The sequence below is a fragment of the Enhydra lutris genome, unplaced genomic scaffold (assembly GCF_002288905.1).
Source record: "Enhydra lutris kenyoni isolate GAN:26980312 unplaced genomic scaffold, ASM228890v2 scaffoldscaffold725, whole genome shotgun sequence".
Lineage (NCBI taxonomy): Eukaryota > Metazoa > Chordata > Mammalia > Carnivora > Mustelidae > Enhydra > Enhydra lutris.
This window is the reverse complement of record NW_019154809.1, coordinates 1-10,928: the sequence shown is the minus strand read 5'-3', so window position 1 is coordinate 10,928 and position 10,928 is coordinate 1. Positions and strand designations below refer to the sequence as shown.

Here is a 10,928-nt window from a genome sequence, read left to right as displayed (position 1 = left end):
CATCCTGACATCTGGTTCCAGTTCTTGGGGCTGACAAGGCAGTAATCGTCCCTGAGCAAGTCAGAGATGTGCCGTCCAGTTTCAGTGTGGTCTGAACTAGTATTTCATTTTTCATTCTTTACCATACAAGTGTCCTCAGATCTGCTCATTTTCAGTACAAATAGCCTATATTTGGGTGTATGTACGTCTGTATGAGCTGTCGTCATCGCCCTCTGCTTCGGGGTCCCAGCCCTTCCCGTCACTGAGGGCACTGCCGTGGAGGTGTGTTTGCGTGTTGTCACTTCCCACACGGGTGTGACTCAGGTCCTCAGAATGGAATCCGGTTCCCTGCGTGTTGCCCCTGCATCCTCCCACACACACGGGTGAGGAGGGAGCATTGCTGCAAGAGAACATGTGGATGTTGCAGGACACAGTGGTCTTTGCGGATGTGGCTGTGAACTTCACCCCGGAAGAGTGGGCTTTGCTGGATCGTGGTCAGAGGCGGCTCTACAGGGATGTGATGCTGGAGACCTGCAGGAACCTGGCCTCCCTGGGTAAGCGTGGCTCCACCCCGCCTCTAGAGTTGTAGGGAACGAGTGTTTCTTAGAAGTGTCTGATCTTCCTTGGGCCGAGGAATGGGAATATGCTGGAGGAGAGACAGACGTGGCCCAAGCCTTCATGGAAACTACCGAGGGTCACATACCTTTTGGTGAAAACAGAGTTTCATGTGTTAAATTGGCTATTGCTTCTATCAAAGTCTGAGACTCCCTAATTTTATCAGTGTGAGGCTGGGCTCCTTTGTGGTTTTCAGTTCTGCGAAAGATGCGCTGTGGTTCATACCCATTTCTCCTGGTAATCATGCTGCAGTTAAACTCGCACTTTGTCCTCTTCGGTGACCTTGAAGACCAGATTAACAGCCCATCTTCCAGACTGCTTGTGGCCCTTCAGATCCTCCCTCCTGCTGGGCTGTCGTGGGGAGCTCTCGGCAGCCACACCCACCGTCCCACCTCCAGTGGCAGCTGGGGCAGTGCAGCCTCCCCTGATGGCCTCAGTGCCTTCAGAACGGTCCAGCAGCCCTCAGTAGGAGAAGGGAGAAGGGAATGGCATTTGCGCATGTCCGTTAGAAACGTGACTCTGTCCTTGTTTTGAGAAGGTGATTTTGTCACTCACGTGGCCTCCTGTCAGACATTTCATCCATCCTTGCCCACGTGGCAAGCCTTTCCGTGTTCTTACAGAAGTAGGGTGTGGATGTGAGGATTTTGCCCAGTTCCGATAATCCTATCTCCACATTAGTCACCACTGATTTTAAAGCATTTCCGCATAAACAGGCTGCCTTTTCATACGCTTTTCCTCTTATTGCCAAAGTCCCAAAGCACTAAGGTCCTTAGAATTTTTCTGTGGTCACATGTTCATTCTTCCTGATGAACTTCATTTACATTTGGGATCAGTATATGAAGAGAAATCCCCAAATGGTCTGTTTTCTGAATTTTCTTACCATTAAACATCAGGTCATTCCCAAGAAGTTAAATTGTGCTTCCAATTCTTGCAGACCGTTGCACTCAAGTTAACCCTTGTGGATCAGGGATTCAGCTGAATATTTTGGAGAATGAACTATCCAGTGAAGATAAAATAGTAACATTTACAAGAAATGATTCCTGGGCTCTTTTTGGAGAAAACTGGGTGTTTCATCACATTGGAGATCAGACCCAATCCCAGGAGAGGAGTTTGAGGTGAGTGCCTCTCTCTCCCATAGGAGAAAGGGGGATCTTGGCAAATTGTTAGAATAACTTGAAATTAAAGAAGGCATGGAGTTATAAACCTAGCTCAACAGTTGCGTAGTCAGAATTAAACAAGTTCTTCCTAAATGTGATGTAGTATTGATTAGCAGATATATAATTCAGCTCCAGACATTTATCAGGAAAACCCACATGTAAGAAAGTTTGACAGTTATGGCTATCACCGGGCCCTTATTCTGAGCATTTGGCTTCTTCTACATCATAGCAGTGTAGACAGTGACACAAACATGCCCATTCCTTGGAAGTGGCCATTATGTATCAAGTAATCATTAATATCAATAGATCGTTAATAAAGAAATCAGTTAAAATCATTATTCCGTAACAGTGTGCCTTCCCATTTTGAACAGAAGTCGTTTGGTGAAGCGGGTCTGTGAAAGCAGCAAAGATAATCGATGTGGAGAAACCAGAAGGCAGATGACAAGTCTTACCGTGCGTGCGGATCGTCCTACTGGAGACAAGTCCTGTCAGTGCGCCAAGTGTAGAGAAGCCTTCACAGATGGTTCTTTCCCTGAGAATCCACAAAGATCCCACCCTGGACACAAACCTAGTCCTTGTGAGGAATGCAGGCCGGCCTGCAGCTGTGTCTCGAGCCCCAGCCCTCACGTGGACACAGGCCTCGTAGAGAAACCTTATGAACCTCAGGACACTGGGGGAGCTTCGAAGAGAGACTTGAAGAGTCACGGTAGTAAAAAATCTTTAGAGTGCAAGAAATGTGGAAAAACTTTCACTTGCAGGTCGTCCTTTCGGGGTCACGTGAAGGATCACTGTGGACAGAGAGTCCATGCGTGTGACGTGTGTGGGAAGGCCTTTATGTATCAGTCTTACCTTACACGTCACATGAGAACTCACACTGGGGAGAGACCCTATGAATGTGTGGAGTGTGGAGAAGCCTTTGGGTCTGCTTCAAGTCTGCAAAGACATGTGAGGACACACACTCTGGAAAAACCCTGTAAATGTCAGCAGTGTGGGAAAGCCTTCCCTGGTGACTACTCCCTTGAAGCACACATGAGAAGACACGAAAAGGACAGAACCTTGGAATGTAAGGAGTGTGGGCAAAGTTTCAGGAAGCATCTGCCTTTTGAACGTCACATGACCACTCACAATGTCATGAAACCCTATGAGTGTAAGGAGTGTGGCAGACTCTTCAGATATCACACAGCCCTTGGAGACCATATGAGGACACATACTGGGGATAGACCCTATAGATGTAAGGAATGTGGGAAAACTTTCCGGAAGTCTGAACATTTTAAACGTCACATGACCACCCACAGTGCTGTGAAACCCTATGAATGTAACCGGTGTGGCAGATCATTCCGGGATCACACAAACCTGCGCATCCATATGAGGACGCACACTGGGGAAAGACCCTATGAATGTCAGCAGTGTGGGAAGACCTTCAGATATCTTGGAAATCTCCGGGAACATACGACAACTCACACGGGAGAGAGACCGTATGAATGTCAGCAGTGTGGGAAGACCTTCAGGTATAACTCATGCCTGCGAGAACACATGTGGAAGCACACTGGAGAGAGACCCTATAAGTGTCACCACTGTGGAAAAGCCTTCATTCGTCACCACACCCTTGTAGTACATACTGTGAGAAGGCACACCAAGGGTGGACACTTGGAATGTAAGGTGTGTGGTGAAACTTTCAGAAAGCATCGACCTTTCGAACGTCACATGGCCACACACGGTATCCTGAAACCCTATGAATGTAAGGAGTGTGGAAGAGCCTTCAGGTGCCACAGAGACCTACAGGTACATACAAGGATACACACTGGGGAAAGACCCTTCAAATGTGAGCTGTGTGGAAAAGCCTTTAAGTCTCCTGCAAACCTTCGAGGACATACAAGGACACACACTGGTGAAAGGCCCTGCAAGTGTCAGCAGTGTGGGAAAATCTTCTCGACTCCTGGACGCCTGCAAGTACATATGAGGACACACACTGGGGAAAGACCCTGTAAATGTGAGCAGTGTGGGAAAGCCTTCACCTCTCCTGGAAACCTACGAGCTCATATGAGGACACACAGTGGGGAAAGACCCTGTAAATGCCAGCAGTGTGGGAAAGCCTTCACCCGTGCTGCGTCCTTGCGGGTACATATGAGGACACACACTAGGAAGAGACCCTATGAATGTCACCACTGTGGCAAAGCCTTCAGGAGTCCATCGCACCTGGAAGCACACACGTGGACACGGGAGAGACCTTTTAAGTGTAGAGTGTGGGAAAGCTTTCAGTTGGCCTCAGTGTTTTCAAGATCATCTGAAAACGCACAACACAGTTAAATCCTATGAATGCAAGGAGTGTGGGAAAGCATACAAGTTTCCCTCATCCCTTCGAGGGCATATGAAGAAACACAGTGGGGAGAGAACTTCACCGGTCACTACTCCCTTCAGGAACACGTGAGGAATCACAGTGAACAGTAACCTTTTGTGAATCTACAGACTCTGGTAAGACCTTCCAGTATCACACAGAACTGCAAGTATCTGTGATGACGCTCACTAGACGAGAATCGTGTGAATGTCCACGCTGTGGGAAAGCCTTCAGGTTCCCTCTAATCTTCGGGGATGCTTGTGAGAACACAGTGATATGAAACCCTGAGAAGTTAAGAACCATGGAAAAGCCTTCCAGTATTTCCTCAATCTGGGAGCAATAGACACTGTGCGAAAGCATTTAATCGCCCTAAAATCGTTTTGTAAATGAGAGCCAATATACTGGAGACAAACCTGAATGGACACAATTTGGGGAACACTTCCCGTATAGAACTTCATGTATTTTGTTCATAACAGTTGTGGCAGGACAGAAATCATTTCATTGTTACAAACATGGCTTTGTTTTTCAAGTGCCTCTTCCATGGTAGAGATGCGAAGTGTCTTAATTTCTAGTTTGTGTTGCTGATACGAACACTCATGGTGGTAAGTGACCCTTGTCCTCTACATGTGTACGACATACGTTTTGTTGTCTCAGACTTGAAGTAATCACCTGGTCATGTAAAACACATTTCTTTTCCATTACAATGTCTTTTAGACTCAGGTTGATAAGAACGTGTCTATGGGAGGGGTGTGTGTGTGTACAACTTTATATAATTTTAGAAAAAAGAAAAAAAATGTGAAGTTCATATTCCAAAAATTTCCCAATTTGTGATCATCACATGAGACTTTTTGATTCTTAAAAGTTCTTTTCTGTTTTCTGTTGCTAATACTAGAATTTCCTGACTCTGAATCACCTCTGTATTTTCAGTCTTCAGTATTGAAACACATGTTTTCACCTAAATTTTCTCCTTTTATTGAGGAGAAATAAAAAAAATTTATTGTTAAATTTTTTATGTTGTTTTTACCTCTTCTGAGAGTTATTGTTGGTGTCTTTGGTTGATTTTGTTCCAATATGACTTGGAAGAATGTGCCTCTTGACCATTGCTCAGGATCGCTTGTTTTTTTTCCCCGCGGTCAGTGATGGTGGTGGGAATATCTCCGAAGTGCTTTCTTCTTACCCTCAGGAGCCAAAGTCTGCCGTGCACAGTGCCAGTAATAGCAGCCAGAACTCCTGCCAAAATACAGCATAACGTACATTTTAGGCATAGGAGCCTCTTCAGTTTTATTGACATTGGATGTAACAACATTTCATGGTTTCCATAATATTCCACAGTCCTGAGGTACCCCAGTAGCATACCAGTTGGACTAGTGTTTGTGGTTTTACCCTTGGCAAAAGGAGAGAGTGTAACTCACACTGTTGGGTTGGACATCAAATGGGATAGCATTGCTGTCTCAGACCTTCAAAAGAATTTGCAGGGTGCTTGGACGACTAGGTCGGTGGATTATGGAACTCTTAGTCTTGGCATTGTAGGTTTGAGCCCCACATTCTGTGTAGAGATCATGTAAAATAAGTAATCATCAAATAACATCTTAAAAAGAGAAAGGATTGGGACGCCTGGGTGGCTCTGTTGGTTAAGCAGCTGCCTTCGACTCAGGTCATGATCGCAGAGTCCTGGGATCGAGTCCCACATCGGGCTCCTTGCTCGTCAGGGAGCCTGCTTCTCCCTCTGCCTCTGCCTGCCATTCTGTCTGCCTGTGCTCGCTCGCTCTCCCTCTCTCTCTCTCCCTCTCTCTCTCTGACAAATAAATAAAATATTAAAAAAAGAGAGAGAAAGGATTCCCAGAAGCACACCCAAGATAATGTTTACTACGTTCATGCTTTTTAAAATACCTACCAGTAAACTATGAAAACAGTCTTTTTTCCTTAGAAGAGTGACCTGTAATGTCACCGGGACTCAAAACATGATGTGTCTGCATTAAGGATGAGGGGTTTTGTCTGGATCCCAGTGTGGTCTGGTTCCAAGATCAGATACCATACGTGTTTCTCTTGAGTTTGAGCAAACTTTAATTTTTTGAGACTTTATGTCCCTTTAAAACAAAGTTTCAACAAGTAGATGATGCCTTCCATTGAAAGGCAGAGAATGAAATTGTCTCCATAGAGTGACAAAGTAGAGACGCAGAAGATTGTCCGCCATCCAGAGCTGCCTTAGGGGTCCATGGAAAGTACAGAAGACTCTGCGGTTCCCTGCGGCATGACTGTCTGTGGGTATTATCCAAGTGAAAGCAAAAACTCGCTACACTTACCAGCTGGAATCCCAAATCCAGTGCATAGGTAAGTTACGATGGAAAATTTCCTCTGGTGGCAACGGATGTCCGTGGCCTTTGGGGTTAGAAATAACGGTGTGGAGGCATGAAAGTGTTACTTATTGCTGAGAGGTCCTGGATAGATGTCCGTTGCCAGCCATTGGGTTTTCTCACCAGGAAGACAGTGTTACATTGAGTAGAGCTGAGTGATCATGAGACGCTAACGCTTTTCATCTTCTATCATGGGCTTGATGCCCTGAAGTGCATCTTTATAGACTATTGTCTTGTCTCATTCTCCCAAGAGACTTTGAGAAATACAGTTTTATCTTTACGAGGCATACTGTGGGTTCTGCCAATCTCAGCTGAACGCGTTGCCCGTAAAGAACAAGGTGGCAGATCCAGTAGGAACAGACCCCATGGCGCCATCAGAGACAGAACGTGCAGAAGAGGCCAGGAGGTCGTTCGCTTCTCCTGGTTGATCGTTCTGCTCACTGCTGCGCAGTATGGAATTATGGGCCCATTTTGAGGGAACCAGATTCTGGCATTTATTTTTCTAAGGAATGTCAGGTGCACACATGAGTAGAGGAGAAGCAACAGCGGGGAAGAAGGTGAGTATCTCTCCAAGGGCCCAGAAAAGAAGAGGCTGAGAGGCAGGAAGAGATCTGCGGAGATGTTTTTAAGAGGCCCCACTGTTGGAGCTGTTTCAGTCCTTGTAGGTGGGGGTTTTGTGTGAGGGAGTTGGCCCCCAGGAGGGTAGTTCTGGTGTCAAGGGCAGAGACTCATTCCCAATGTGCAGATGGTTCCACTAGTTGGTTAAAAGGGACCCCTGGGAACAGCCCCCATAGTTCCTCAGAGCCCTGGTTTGGGAATGCAGAGAAGGTTGGAATGGCCAGCTGGAAGGCTACAGGTGCCTATAGCCTTTATGTGTGTAACGGGCTTTCTCCAGTATCCTGGCTCTTTGTAGTAATCGCAGAAAGTACTGGTTTGAAAACTGTTTCACATGTTGCAACTGAAAATTGAGGGGAAAAAAAGAAAAGGGCACCTGGGTGGCTCAGTGGGTTGGGCCTCTATTCGGCTCAGGTCATGATCACGGGGTCCTGGGGTCAAGTCCCACATCGGGCGCTCTGCTCGGCAGGGAGTCTGCTTCCTCCTCTTTTTCTGCCTACTTGTGATCTCTCTCTGTCCAATAAGTTAAAGAATTTTTTTTTCTTTAGAGACAATTTGGAGTCAGTTTTAATCATCCTAAAAAGGCCCATCAGGTTTTTGTTGTCAAGTCTGAATTTTGTTCCACTCAGCAGGCTTGAGGGAAGATAGTACAATTGCTCAGTAGTATTTCCAGCAAGTGTTCTAGTGTCCCTGCAGACAACTTTCTGTTCCCTTAATACTTCTTAAGATGTTCCTGTCGGGCCAGAGTCACCCAGTGTTTGGCCTGGTCCTCACCAACAAGTATGTGAACTTATTCCTGGAAATAAATTTGAATAACTGTTCACCACATCTCTGGGGATCCTCAGCCACATTGGGAAATGCTAACTGTGGCTCATGGTTCAGTCTCGAATGCAGGGAACTGAGGTTACTTGGAACCCCAAAGTTTTAACTGCCCTGTTTTAACAGGTTCAGCACAGGAAGGTTTGGGGAGAGAATCTGAGGAAAAGGGACCTTCAGGGAAAGAAGTGGGGGGTGAGTTCACAGGAGATGGGGATTGGGTAGAGGGAAAAGAGGAGGAGGCCACTGGAGGCCACTGAACACCAGGTGGTGGCAGCTCTGGAGACAAAGAAGATGGCGGAGGGACAAGAGGATCAAAAGCCATTTTGACGCCTTTCAGTGGCTCGTCTCTGTGAATTCAGAAATGGTGTTTTGCAGAGAAGCACCATTAGGTCCTTAAAGCCTTTGGAAATCTCCAAAATAGCCATTGAAGCAGGCATTGGATCTGGTTTTAACAGCTGTAGCCATGGCTGTTAAAATTGTTGATAAGGGTCAATTTGGGGAGATCAAAAGTTCCCCATAAGGACCATTGATATTCTAAGTTCTTGTGAAGTTAGTCCATTTAGTTAGAAGCGCATGTGAGGAGAGGTAGTTTTTAAATATAACACCAGTGGATGCCACAAGATGGGGACAGAGGGTTACCCTCAAAGCATTTTGATGTCTGGGATCCCATTACTAAGCTTTTTCTTTAGAACAAAAAGAAATTCCTAACAGGAATTTCAACAGGAACAGGTCAGTTTCAAAAGGAGTTGGTCTGAAGGCCAGCTCAGGTCCAGAGAGATGGGGTCTGGAGGCTGATGGTCAAGAATGAACTTGGAATCGTCTTTGGTGCAAAGAGGGTAGTTTTATCAAAGCACGGGGACAGGAGCCAGGGATGGGGCAATATGCCCTGGGGTTGGGACGAGTGGCCAGTTATATATTTTCAAGTTGAGGGGCACTTACGGATAGCATCAGTCTCTAAGAAATTTGTTATCAACGTTTTAAGGACATTGAGGGACTGGCTGTTACTAGCAAAAAGCATTTATTGCTGTGTAGTAAAAGCTTAGTCTTGAGACCTTTAAGTGTGTATCAATGAACCTTACGCTTGGAGGATGATTGTTAATATACGTCTTCGGGGGTAGAGTTAAAGGTAGTTTCCTGAGGAATATTTATATCTTCAAGGAGGTTAACAGGATCATTGATGTAGGGCTAACGTTGAGCTAAGGTTGCCTTTTGCCCTTAGCGAAGTAGCAACATCGAGGCAGTGAGTTCCTAGAGGAATGTCACTCTGGCCGTCTCAAGGACTTGTTTGTAGGTTGCAAGGAAATTGGATTTTCCTTTTGCATTAATTCTCCACATCACTTCCCCCTGAACAGTCGTGACCCTTAAATCTTACAGTTGCCGAAGACGGAAGGTCTTTTGTGACTTCCCGCTCTGCGGGGTTGTAGAGATGTCCCCACCTTTGGGCCCCATTCAGTTGGCCAGAGACTCACATATGGAGAGAGCAGTTAAGAAGGCAGTGGCAGCTGCATGGGAGGGAGACCACAAGTACAGATCTGCCGTAGTGGAGAGGATCATATGCTGGCTTGACCTAACGGCGCTGAAGGGGTCTTGGCACCAGGTGGAGAGACGTGGCAGAAAAGAGCAAAGCGTACTTATTGTAACAAAATGAGAAGAGGCAGAAGCCCAAATAAGAGTGGTTTCATCGGTGACCAAAAATCTTATACTCCCGAGTTCAGCCATCACTAAAGAAAGAGTGGGATTGTTCAAAGGCCTAGTTGAATATTCAGGTCAGGTGGGAACCCAGAAACACTACTGTGACCAGCCGGCATGTGTACACAGCATTCTGTTTCTGTCACAGCACAAAATCCACCTTGTGCAATAGCTAAAACATCTGCATTCTGTGTCGCACACGTGCTCTGCACAGTTGTGTTACTTCAGTATTTAATAGGGAAATGCTATTTGAGTGTCATTGAGGGCTTTGACTGCTTATGAAGAGCTTCCTTGTGCAAACAAAACCCTTCATCCTAAAGAGGAGTAAAGGTGGACGCTAGGTGGTCATACCAGTGAAACACAGCGCGTGTCCACCATTGTTTTCATCGTGGAAGGTTGTCTGGGTTGATAATGGTTTTATTTTTATTTTTATTTTTTTTAAGATTTTATTTATTTATCTGACAGACAGAGATCACAAGTAGATGGAGAGGCAGGCAGAGAGAGAGAGAGGGAAGCAGGCTCCCCGCTGAGCAGAGAGCCCTATGTGGGACTCGATCCCAGGACCCTGAGATCATGACCTGAGCCGAAGGCAGCGGCTTAACCCAATGAGCCACCCAGGCGCCCCTGATAATGGTTTTAATACTGGGTCTGTCCATCCAGGCAAAACCCAGAGCACAATGGTCTATCCAGCCTGGGGAAGCAATGGCTAAGGTTAGAGCCACACAGCCATTGGGCTCTCTTAGGAGCCAGCCATGTAATTCTGGGCCTCCTTGTCCAGTCAGTAGCGAACCCATCCGTGGCCTAGAGAACACTGACTTGTGAGCAAACTTCTGATGGTAGCCTCTGTAACTGCTGTGTGCTGCTGGTTCACATGTTGTCACTGTTTCCTTTTTTCCCCACCGTAGAATGGCCTTTTGGCTTAACAGTGCCATTGTGGGGTAAGCCATAGCTATTAATCGCAGATCGGTGTACTCCATCTAGTGCATACCTGGGTTTGCTTAACGTGGCTGCTGTCAGCTTGGCTAAAGGCTCTACTTGCCATTTTCTATCACTAGAGGCAGTTCCTGGGGCAAATCATGGCTAAGGGTTAGAACCATCAAGAAGCCCTCTTTGTTTGAGGTCTAGCCTTAACAATATCCTAATAATGAGGAGTCACTGGGAAGTGGGAGAAGACTTGTCCCAGACATAGGGCATCCCCAAGTGCATCAGCCAGTCCCATCATAAGCGTAGTGAGGCCACCCATTACGTCCGTCAGTCCGCAGTCAGCCGTGTGGAGCGGGGCACCCCCTGGCTTCAGGAGTGATTTACCATCTCATCCACACAGAATAGGTCATGGTGTTCCTTGAGTTACACGATTGTTGGGGG

General features: G+C 46.4%; 1 protein-coding gene across 2 annotated transcripts; it reads left to right on the top strand.

Annotated features, from left to right (window-relative positions):
- The first annotated feature begins 21 nt into the window (after positions 1–21).
- Positions 22–4,147, top strand: LOC111140369 (zinc finger protein 77-like). 2 transcript variants are annotated; one of them, XM_022492641.1, is made up of 4 exons: positions 22–533; positions 1,529–1,709; positions 2,123–2,653; positions 2,981–4,147. In XM_022492641.1, the coding sequence occupies exons 1-4, from the start codon at positions 392–394 to the stop codon at positions 4,056–4,058; spliced, it is 1,932 nt and encodes a 643-aa protein (XP_022348349.1). In that variant the 5' UTR covers positions 22–391; the 3' UTR covers positions 4,059–4,147. The 2 variants fall into 2 exon arrangements, with proteins under 2 accessions (XP_022348349.1, XP_022348348.1); XM_022492640.1 differs by having other exon boundaries at positions 2,123–4,147.
- Positions 4,148–10,928: the final 6,781 nt, after the last annotated feature.